We start from the raw sequence: 11,233 nt of genomic DNA, 5'->3' as shown, positions 1-11,233 counted from the left end.
GCTATAGCATATAGGCTTTAGTTACAAACTGAACACAAAGTTACTAACAGAAATGCACCTGTGAAGGGTATTTAGCTTCGGTGCAACCGAAGTTAACGTTTTTTCTTGTTTTTTATACAATAATATATTATACCTGTATTCCCAAAATTTTTGTAATGACCAAATATATTGGTCATGATCCGATTTTTTTATGATTGGGCTGGGGTCTTAATTCAATGATGCTATTCCCGAAAAATTTTCCGATGGGTTACGAGTTATTCAACATAATAAAAGGCAAATTTAAATACTCAATACAAAAATATATTTACTATACGTATATTAAACTAACAAAGTGAAAAAAGAGGTTATGTTTTATGATGTCACGTCTAAGCACATAAGCTCACAAAGTTTAACAATTAGCCATGTTATCACATCTGCTGGCATTGCATATAAAGGAAATTGTTAACAGAAAATATTTAGGTTTACAAGTAAAGAAATCTATTCACTGTGACTGACTTCTTCGGAATTTAGTAATAGTTTTTAACATGTCGAAAAATCAAATGACTGCAAGAGTATGTATAGAGATATAAAAATACAAGAGAGTAATCCTAAGCATTTAAACTTGAGCACAAATATGTTATTTTACGTTTACTTTACTGTCAACTGTTGCTTCTAGTATTTGCGATAGGGAGCGCCATATTGTTGTTGCGGTGCCGATGCACGAGAGTGCTGCGAAGCATACGATTGTTGCTGTTCCTCCTGGTATGGGTGGGTGCGAATGTATTCCAAAGCCTTGAGGATAGCTTCTGGCACTGGTGGTGGAGTGGGCAGATGAGCACCTTGTGGTTGGAAGCCATTCTCATCGGCGGTGTATGTGAGCTGGATCAATTGACCCTCTGGTGAATAGTATTGTGAGGAGCCGGTGGCATAATGTCCGCCAACGCCAGATTCTTGTGCCGCAATACCGTTAGTGGTTTCGAATTGGTAATTGTAGCTGCCGTCTTCTTTCAGGTCATTGGTGAGGCTGCGTATTTCGGCATGAGCGTCGGCACTGCTGGCAGCACCACCACCACGACCGCCAGCACCGTGATGAGGGGCACCGTACAGCTCACTGACACCGGGCAAAGCGTTCGTTAAGCAGATGGTGGCGCTAAGAGCGATGACGGCAAGAGCGAACTGTATAATAAAAAGTAAAGATTTTTAAGAATAAGAGTGATCAGAGAGATTATAAGACGGCATTCACACGACAACTCCTTAGTTTATTATTATTGTATTATAAGCAATTTATCTTCCGGGGTCGCACAAGTGACACCAGTTTAACTACTTGAGTTAGACAATTTTCTGCATTTTCATTCATATCACATTTTCAAATTCTTGTAGGGTTCACATGGCGCACAAAAATTAGCTATGTCTAGCCTTAATCTGAGCAGATGCAGTTCATTCGTCTTTCCTTGTCTTCCCCTCGCCTAAAAAGCCCCGGCATGAACGCCAAAAGTGTCCTTGTGTGAATACAGTCTACTATAAGTAACAGTTGGACTATGGGCGGGAATATTACTTTCAATGAGAATATGGTTATCCCTTCGTCTAATATACTTAGCAGAAGTTGAAAATTGGGTGTATGATTGGTTTGCTTTAAAAGACGAACATTTCTATTGACGTGAAATTGTGGATTTTAAATCATTGTTCTTAATAAAGAAAAGAATCAACTGTTTTGAAATTCCCCATATCAGTAAACAAAACGAAAAAGAAATACAGAAGTAAACTGGTTAATAGATTAAAATCAAGATCTTCGACAATATATTCAATTTATACTGCTCTACTATAGATTATTTCATCGATAGTTTTACGTAGTTTCATATGACAGCCCACTAGTTTTATGTACCATTTTTTGGAACCACAAATCAATATTAAGCAAATTGAGTCATTCGATTTTTTATAATATTTTATTTTTTTTTATACCCTGAACAAGATATATTAAGTTTACCATGAAGTTTGTAAGATATATATGTACATATATATAGATGATATGAGCTGAAATTATTAAGCAATATCCGTCATTCTCTTAGGAGCTGTTCGTTTGCCGAAACCGACAATAAAGGACCACTATAGCACGCAGCTGCCATACAAACAAAACGATCGGAATCAAGTAATTGTATAGACAACTTTTTTATTTGAAAAACGTATCTTCTAGTAATTTGGTATGGATTATTGTTTAAAGCAATGGCGGAAATTGTTCATATCGCCTCACTCTAGCATATAACTGTCATAAAAACTGATTTGTCAGGCTCAAGTCTTTATAGGGAAATATTTTTTATTTGACAATGAATCGTCATTTTTCTAAATAAAACGATTCAGGTTGCTTTTTGTCCCAAATTCGACAATTTTGCATGTTTATATATTCATTGAGCCAGAAATCGGCCTCATTGCCAAACAAAATTTGGCTGGAAAACGTCGTATCTTCTTGGATCTTTTCAAGACTTTTTTATTTCACAAGATCTCGTCATAAAAATTAGCAAAGCGTATAATCCAAGGCACTGGTACACTCTTTGACGAAATTGTTCAGATTGGAGCACTATAACATACATGTCATATAAACTGACTGATCAAAATCAAGACAAATAAATTTTTAACCGTTTTAGGGTATTACAGCTTCCGTTCAGCCGTATTTAAATATTTTCTTGTTTCAGCCTTGACTTTAGAATTGAGTTTTTTGTACGAAATTTGAGAATTTGTATTCTGTAAAAAAAAAATTGTGTTTTTTAAGTATTCTTCTACCAGAAATATTTATTAGTAGACTAAACAAAAAAATTTGGTCATCCTTTTTTGGTATTCCTTCAATTTTTTTATGTAATTTATATGTTATATCGCTTAAGGGGTTAAATGAGGAAAGTTCTCTGAACGCTATTCCCTTGGAGTGGCCAGAAACGATTACTTTACATATGGCTCAAGCAACTTACGAATTCCAGTCTTGGACCAAGTATCTTGAGGGTAGCCAACAAACATCCATTTGAAGACGAGTTAAAGTGAGAAGACGAAACATCCCTCCCCAGGGTTATGCGCTGGGTTTGGGACCTACCTAACCGAAAAGAAGAAAACAGCGTGGGATGAGAACGCTGTTGTAAACTGGGTTATAACCGCGTAGGTGGTGTCTACGCCAATAAAGAAAGTGTTTTTGAAGTCGTTTGGCAAGATTTCTCGAGAACTACTCAACCGATCTGCATGAAATTTTACTCAGGTCTTTTAAATAGAATTCTTAAAGACTTGGATGTTTTCGATTTGAAGAAAAAAATGTCGCGAAATTTTCACTAAAATTTTCATTTTTTGTAAAAATGTCTGCCAAAATCAAATTTTAAGGTTTTTTTCCTTCGTCCAAGTTCTAAGTTAAAGTTTTAACTAAAACAAGTATTTTTTCACTTTAGATGATCCTGCAAGACGTTATCCTGCCAACGCAGGCGCAGCTTTTACCGTGGGGTCAACAGAAATGGCGTCGAAATGACCGAGTAAAAAATATTTTTTCCTAAATTTTAAAATTTCTTTGTTAATAATGTATGTTTATAACAATAAAAAATCCTAATAAAATATTTCATTTTTATATGAGAAAAAAATTGTTGAAAAAGGCTGTTTTTTACCCGAAGAAACCCATGTAGCCTCTTAATTCACCCCCACCTGTCTATGCGTCTGCCTATATATACGCCAACTAGTTCCTGAGGTTTTTGACATATCGATCAAACATACAGATATACAAATTTTTTAGTAAATTATGTGTAATTTATATATTAAAAATTAAAATTTTGAAATATATTCTTTCAAAAGTTATTCTTTATTATTAGTTATTTTAATACTTTTAATACATTGTTTCCTTTAGTAAATTTTAAATATTTCATTTTGCTTGTTTTTCAAAATTTAAATATTTTGATATATATTCTTTCAAAAGTTGTTTTTTATATTATTTTATTAATTTTCGCATTACTTCCTTCCAGTTCTTTAGTAAATTTTCAATATTTAATATTTATTATTTTTCCATTTCCAGTCCTTATTATTGGCAACACTTTTTTAATAAACACGTCCATTTTTTTTATTTAATAATTCCCTGTTTTTCAATATATTTTTCAAATATTTATTATTTCACTCTTTTTTTTTTGCTTTTGCTTATATTTTTTTTATGTCAAAATATCCTATTTTTTAAATATTTTAAATTATTATCAAATTTTTAATAAATAGCACATTTGTATCCTTCAACTTCGACTACACTTACGATTTTCGACATTTTCTGAGTGCTTTGATTTGCGATCTAACGGTAACGGTTGGCACGTTGTGGATGCTTTAAAATACAAATTAATTTTGAGTGAAGAGCTGTCAACGTATTCGCATTTATACACGAAGATTTTAATTGCGACCCACAATTACTTAAGTGACTAAGCACACGCTTAAGTACATACCCACACACGCACATACTTAAGCAGAGCGTAGAGTAACTAACTGTATATAATACGTTCGTATGAATTGGCTACACTACGAAAATCGAAAAGTCAAAATCTATTCACAAACTGGAAATCAAAATAGTGGTAAAATAATAATTATTACAAAATACATAACTTGCGAATGTGCATGAGCTTAAAATGTATGTACATATGTATGTGCGGTATGTGTTTACTTGTTGTTGCAAGCGCAATGTGACTTAACCAACAGCGACACCGACCCGACACCGAGCGTTTGGCCTCTTTGAAGAGGAAACAGATTCGTAAAATGAAAAATTGAATAGCGGAAAATCGCCAAATGAACTTGATATGCATACAACACTACACACATACATACATATGTACATACTCGTATTTACGCCAGCGACTCATCGAAGTCCATCAGCGGTTTCGCATTCAAATAGCCATAAATTTCAATTTCGATACCGATTTGTTGCTCTCATTGCTGCACACTGAATGTGTGTGCGTTTGTGTGTGTGTGTTGGGTCACTTTATGCTCACAAGTTGGCAGTAAAATTTTAAGTGATTCGAAAAATATATTGGCAATCAACTTATTACACCGCCATTACAATAGCAACTCGTTGGCGCATTGGTGTTAGTGAGTTGCTAATTATTTTGTGGAGCAGCAAGTAGATTACAATGTTAATGATGATTTGAAATTTCAAGCATTTTTGGAGTTCGCTCCGCAGTATGTCGCCGTATTTGTTTCGGAATTTCTTTCTTTTTTTCTTCAAATTGCTCGAGGTATCTTTTTTTACATTAATTATCAGCGCTGTTGGCATTGGTGCAGCTAGTAATTTTAGCGTATAATGTTTATGGTATCATTAACAAGTTGGCAAAATGCGAGCGGCATTGCATTAAAGCCGCTGTGGCATCATGCAAGCTGCGCAGACTAATTAATATTCAACCCACATAAGTGCTTATTTGCACACCTATTCTTCTAAGAATTTAAGTTTGCCATTCTAGACATTCCTCAGAAGGCATTGAAATCAGTGTAATTGCCCCAGCATTTGAACACTTTTTGAAGGTATTTAAAACAGTTAAATTTCAGGTGCAATTTCAGACTTTATGGGTTAAATAGAACCGTTACACAGTGGTTCCATTTGTATGGAGGATAGCGACAAAAATAGTTAGAATAGAGATACTGACCTGCAATATACACAGCATATTTCTGTTCATGCAGGTACGATATTCTGAAAAAATCGCAATTGTATAACGCCCACTTTTCATATTCTACATACATATATAATTCTCACGTTAAAATACCTGAGCATGTGATAAATTTTGTTCCAATTCCCGGATTTATTATTAATAAATAGAAAGGAAAACAGATGTGGCATTTAATTTTATAAAATTAAACAATTTATTTTTTACAGTTCAAATAAAATTTGTATTAATTTGGAATAAAAATAAGGACGTTGTAAACCTCAATAAAAAATTCCTTTACGTAATTAGTCTTCCAACAATTCTATTGCAGATTTTAATAATGCGCTTTTCTTTTTGCATGGCAATTTTCGTTGACCTGTAATAAATGGATCTGAGCTCAACAATAACATATTAAGTAAATCCGTATTTGTTGCAATTCGAGAAGTTTTCCTCGTATGTTGAAGCCTATACCTCTTAATATCCTTGTTTTTGGCTTCCGCAGCTTCCTCTGATAGTTCTCCAATGGATATTATTGCACTTTCGATGACTTCGGAACCATGCACTAGGATCTTGTGAACTGAAGGTGGAAGATAGAACCAAGGGTACTTCTCTACAAGCCCTTTAGCAGTTTCAAGTGCGAATTGCTTAAATTTGTCCGCGTTTATTTTAATCTCAGAGAGAGAGAGTGAGACAACAACAACTAATTCCTACATTTGTTTATTGACATTACTTGCAAAAAACCAATGCTATAACACGCACATACATTTGATGTACAAAATACACTTTGAAACTAAAAAGTTAGGTTAGTTTAATGAACTTTATTTAGAAACCTGCAAATCCCTGCACATGAACTTAATATTATTTTAAACTATATACTTTTATCAACATTTACACACTAATCCGGTCACTGCATTCGGTTGACAAAGTTACTAAATCTCCAAATACATTTAACAAAGAACTACAAAACTGAATCAAAAAGACACTTCATTAAAATTTGTTATTCTAAAAACAACAGCACAATTTAAAAACTTGTTATTACTGAAAAATAATACTATTACCATCTACTTTAATTTCCATTTTCAGTATTTTTATTAAGAGACTTTCTTATATTAAACTTTTGCAGTTGAATGTACACGTTGCTTTCGCTTTTATTTTTGTCAACTATTTACTTCTGTGCAAGGCCGTACATATGTTGCTTTCACTCAAGAAGTTCCGTTAGAAATAATCAAAACAAACTCAAAATACATAAATTTGATGGCATATGCAACTATTTATTTAGCTACAAGCCCAATATATAAACATAGACTTTTTTATTTTTGTCGTATGGGAGGAACCACCGTGCGTTACTGCTCCACACCTTCAAGTATTAGGTAGCAATCACTAGTATTTCCTCTAGATACGCATAGAAGTACATATGCATACGTTAATATACATGCATTTTTATAAATTATCTAGAAAAAATAGTCATTATGCATCTTCACCTTGTTGCATTGTACATGTAACTTATGATCAGGCTATCTTGAAGTTTTGAAATTTATTAACGAATTTCTAACATCTTCATCTACATTTTATTCACTCCTTATTTATTCTGATCTAACATGCCCAACGATAGGAATCTAAGTGCACTATGCCTAACCCACAAAAAGGGAGACACACAATATGCGCCAACTGACGTGGGAAAAGTCTCCTTAACATCGCGTTTAAGGTTCTGTCGAGCGTATTGTGTGAAAGATTAAAGCCCACCGTCAACAAACTGATTGAACCTTATCAGTGTGGCTTTAGACCTGGCAAATGAACAACTGACCAAATATTCCTCATGTGCCAAATCTTGGAAAAGACCCGTGAAAGGAGAAACGAAGCCCATCACCTCTTCGTCGATTTCAAAGCTGCTTTTGACAGCACGAAAGAAAGCTGACTTCCTGCCGCGATGTCTGAACTTGTTATCCCCGCAAAACTAATACGGCGGTATAAACCGTGGAGTTGAATTAAACATCAACCCCTCGAAGACAACCATAGTCCCTTTTACAAGGCGCAGGTCCCCACCCGGCCTGAGGAATCTCACACTTGGGGGCAGAGAGATTGTAATGACTTACAAGGTTAAATACCTAGGTCTCACTCTGGATTCTACCCTGCGGTGGAAGCAGCACGTGAACCAAACGTTAGCCGAGGCAACAAAAGCACTGATGGTGTGCAAACGTGGTGGGGCTGTAAGCCAAAGAGCGTTAGGTGGTTATATACCATGATTGTCCGACCGATAATTACGTACGGGGCGGTGTCCTGGGCCTCCGTGGTGGCGCAGGCTTCGGTGGTAACCCAACTATCCAAGCTTCAGCGGCTAGCATGCGTGTGCATGACGGGAGCCATGGGGACCTGCCCTACGGCGGCTCTGGAGATCCTGATGGAACTCACTCCGCTCCATATAATAATAGGTCAAGTAGCCAAGCACTCACTTCTGCAGATAACAGCAGAGGGTTGTGGCAAAGGCAAGATAATTTCGTCCCAGAGGATGGAGAGGATAAGTGGCGATATTCCTATTGCCCTCCTCCCGAGGAACGGCATTAGCAAAACAACTCATTTCACAAAGAGGTTTAAGATTACCCTCGGTAGCAAGAGTGAGTGGAACGACCCCACTCTTGAGCAAATGCTTAGGGATAGTACATTGAGGTGGTACACCGACGGCTCGAAGACGTCGGAAGGAATAGGTGCGGGTATTGCGGGTCCTCGTACCAAGCTCTCCATTCCGATGGGGAACTTTCCGAGCATTTTCCAAGCCGAAGTTATGGCTATAAGACGGTGTATTGAGATAAACCTCCACCGCAACTATCGCAACGAGCGAATAGCTATACTCAGCGATAGTCAAGCGGCACTAAAAGCGATCTCTTCTCACGAGATCAAATCGCTACTAGTGCAGGAATGTAGAGGAAGGCTTGACAACGTAGCCGAAAAGAACCAGGTACACCTGATCTGGGTGCCTGGTCACAGGGGAATAACCGGCAATGAACTGGCTGACGAGCTTGCCCGCGCCGCAGCCTCCACTACTAGGGTGGGGCCCGAACCGTTCACTGGAGTGGGTCCCCATACGGTGAAGGAGCTGCTCCGCAAAGAGGAAAGAGCGTGCAGGGCGATACATTGGCAGCGAGCGCACGGGATGCGTCATGCCAAGCTATTAGTTGGGGGGTATAACCAAAAGAGGTTCGAGTCGATAATAAACCTCCCAAGAAATAAATTCAGGCTCCTGGTCGCATTCTGTACCTGCCACTGCAAGTTAAAGAGGCATCTAGCGAACATGGGCCTTTCATCTTGCGCTAACTGTCGGTTCTGCGACAGTGAGCCTGAAACCCCGGAGCACCTGCTATTCGACTGCACTGCAGTCTGTAGGCGCAGGTCGAAGGCCCTCGGATCCATGTTTCCGGATACGGATCACATCGCCTCGATAGCACCCAGCAGGATATTGGACTTTATCAATATGCTGGGGCTAAGCGAGTCTCTGTGAGTTAGGAGGGGGCACAATAGACCCATGGTCGCAGTGCATGCCTCAATTATTTATCTATCTATCTAAGTCACTCATTATTTCCGTCCTGATATATGGTGCAGAGACATAGACAATGACCACATCTGATGAGTCGCAACGGCCAATATCTCATTCGATGGAAGGATGAGCTGCATGAGATATACGACGACATTCATAATTTAGCGAATTAAGAGACAACGGCTACGCTGGCTAGGTGATCCCGTCCGATTGGATGCAAGCATTCTAGTTCTGAGAGTATTCGATGCAGTACCCGTCAGGGGAAGTAGAGGAAGAAGAATACCTACACTCCCTTTGAAAGGTCAGGTGGAGAAGGATCTATCTGCACTTGATATCTCGAATTGGCGCCAAATTTCGAAAATAAGAAACGACTGACGCGCTGTTGTTAACTCTTCTATAACCACGTAGTCGTGGTCTATATCAGTAAGGAAGAATAATAATGTTTTATTCATTTTAATTAGCTGACAATTTTTTTGTTTATAGTGGAAATGTGACATGGTTATACCTTTGCTCATTTACATTTACTTGCGAGGTGGTCAGCCATTTTTGACCAAAGCCTAATGCTCTGTAGTATCCTTGAAACTCTTATGGGACATGTATTACGGCATACTAAGGCTGTGTGATCTGCAAACCTGAAATCAATCCATTATTACCAGTAGGAACGATATTTAGAGTTATTCCCAACATACTCCCCTAAGCTGCACAAATACTTATCGGTCGTTCATTTGATATATATTATTTTCATATTTGACAGAAACATTTTTAAAATATTTTGAAAGGCAGAGGAGGACAGTTGACTTAAGTCTTTCCTGGTGTTTATTTAGCAACTTTTTCCATACTGAAAGCTTTATTAAAGATTCAAGGTATATTCAGATATTATGAGACGGAAAATGGAAATAGGTCAATAATGAGCGCTACTGGCAAAGGAAACCGATATTGATAAGCGAATTATGTCCAAAAATGTTCATATTAATTCTAAAAATCTCTAAAGAACACATCATAATTTTTATACTCTTGCAACCTGTTCCTACAGAGTATTACAATTCTGTTCAGCTAACGGTTGCATGTATCACTTAAAACTAGATAGATATAGTGATCAGGACGACGAGAAAAGTTGAAATCCGGGTGACTGTCTGTCTGTCCGTCCATCCGTCTGTGCTGTGCATTAATAGTATACACATATAAGATGCTTAGTTACTTGACAAAGTTTCTCCTCCCTTTTGTGATTTGCACTCATGTTAGCAAGAGTATTACAATTCTGTTCAGCTAACGGTTGCATGTATCACTTAAAACTAGATAGATATAGTGATCAGGACGACGAGAAAAGTTGAAATCCGGGTGACTGTCTGTCTGTCCGTCCATCCGTCTGTGCTGTGCATTAATAGTATACACATATAAGATGCTTAGTTACTTGACAAAGTTTCTCCTCCCTTTTGTGATTTGCACTCATGTTAGCAACGATTTGCTGAACATATTTTAAGATGATTGTTAACGGCTAATAGTTGTTAGAAAATACTTTTATTTATATGGCAGAAAAACACAAAAAAGTTTGCAATTTCCTGCAGAGAGGGCGAAAACTGGAATCGGCCGGAGATCCGCGAAATCTGACAAGCTACTTCAATTATAACATACTACAATACAGTATACAAATCAAAAAGCAATTAATATTAATATATTCAATTAAAACCGTTCAAGCCACTTTATACCTAATAATCGGACACCAGTGCCTATAGTTGACTTTTTACCGAAAATATTTTTCAATATCAATGTTCCTGTCAACAATATGTCTATATATCAAAAATGGGTTGAATCGGGTCAATACTTCCTTTAGCTCCCATATACGCAATACAAACATTTTCGAACAGTTTTTGTGGCTAAAATGGATAAAAAAGAGCAAAAACCTGACCTATCCCCCATATAAAAAACACATAACATCCGGGTGACTTTACTCCAAACGATTGGTGATGGTACTCGTATGTGAGGTGCCTAAATGAGTCTCAGAGAACATTTTATTAATATAATATATGGAATGCTATTAGCAAGTGGTACGAGTATTTGCAAAAATAGAAAATCGGGTTGATACTACCCCTAAATCCCATAT

At 37.1% G+C, this 11,233-nt stretch overlaps 1 protein-coding gene across 1 annotated transcript; it reads right to left on the bottom strand.

Annotated features, from left to right (window-relative positions):
* Positions 1–278: 278 nt before the first annotated feature.
* Positions 279–4,368, bottom strand: LOC105227146 (pupal cuticle protein Edg-78E). Its single transcript, XM_011206357.4, has 2 exons — positions 4,235–4,368; positions 279–1,155 (listed from the first exon to the last, which is right to left on the bottom strand). The coding sequence occupies exons 1-2, from the start codon at positions 4,244–4,246 to the stop codon at positions 652–654; spliced, it is 516 nt and encodes a 171-aa protein (XP_011204659.1). The 5' UTR covers positions 4,247–4,368; the 3' UTR covers positions 279–651.
* Positions 4,369–11,233: the final 6,865 nt, after the last annotated feature.

Source organism: Bactrocera dorsalis, chromosome 5 (genome assembly GCF_023373825.1).
Source record: "Bactrocera dorsalis isolate Fly_Bdor chromosome 5, ASM2337382v1, whole genome shotgun sequence".
Classification (NCBI taxonomy): domain Eukaryota; kingdom Metazoa; phylum Arthropoda; class Insecta; order Diptera; family Tephritidae; genus Bactrocera; species Bactrocera dorsalis.
Note: the sequence above shows the minus strand (reverse complement) of the source record. Positions and strands in the feature narration are given on the sequence as shown.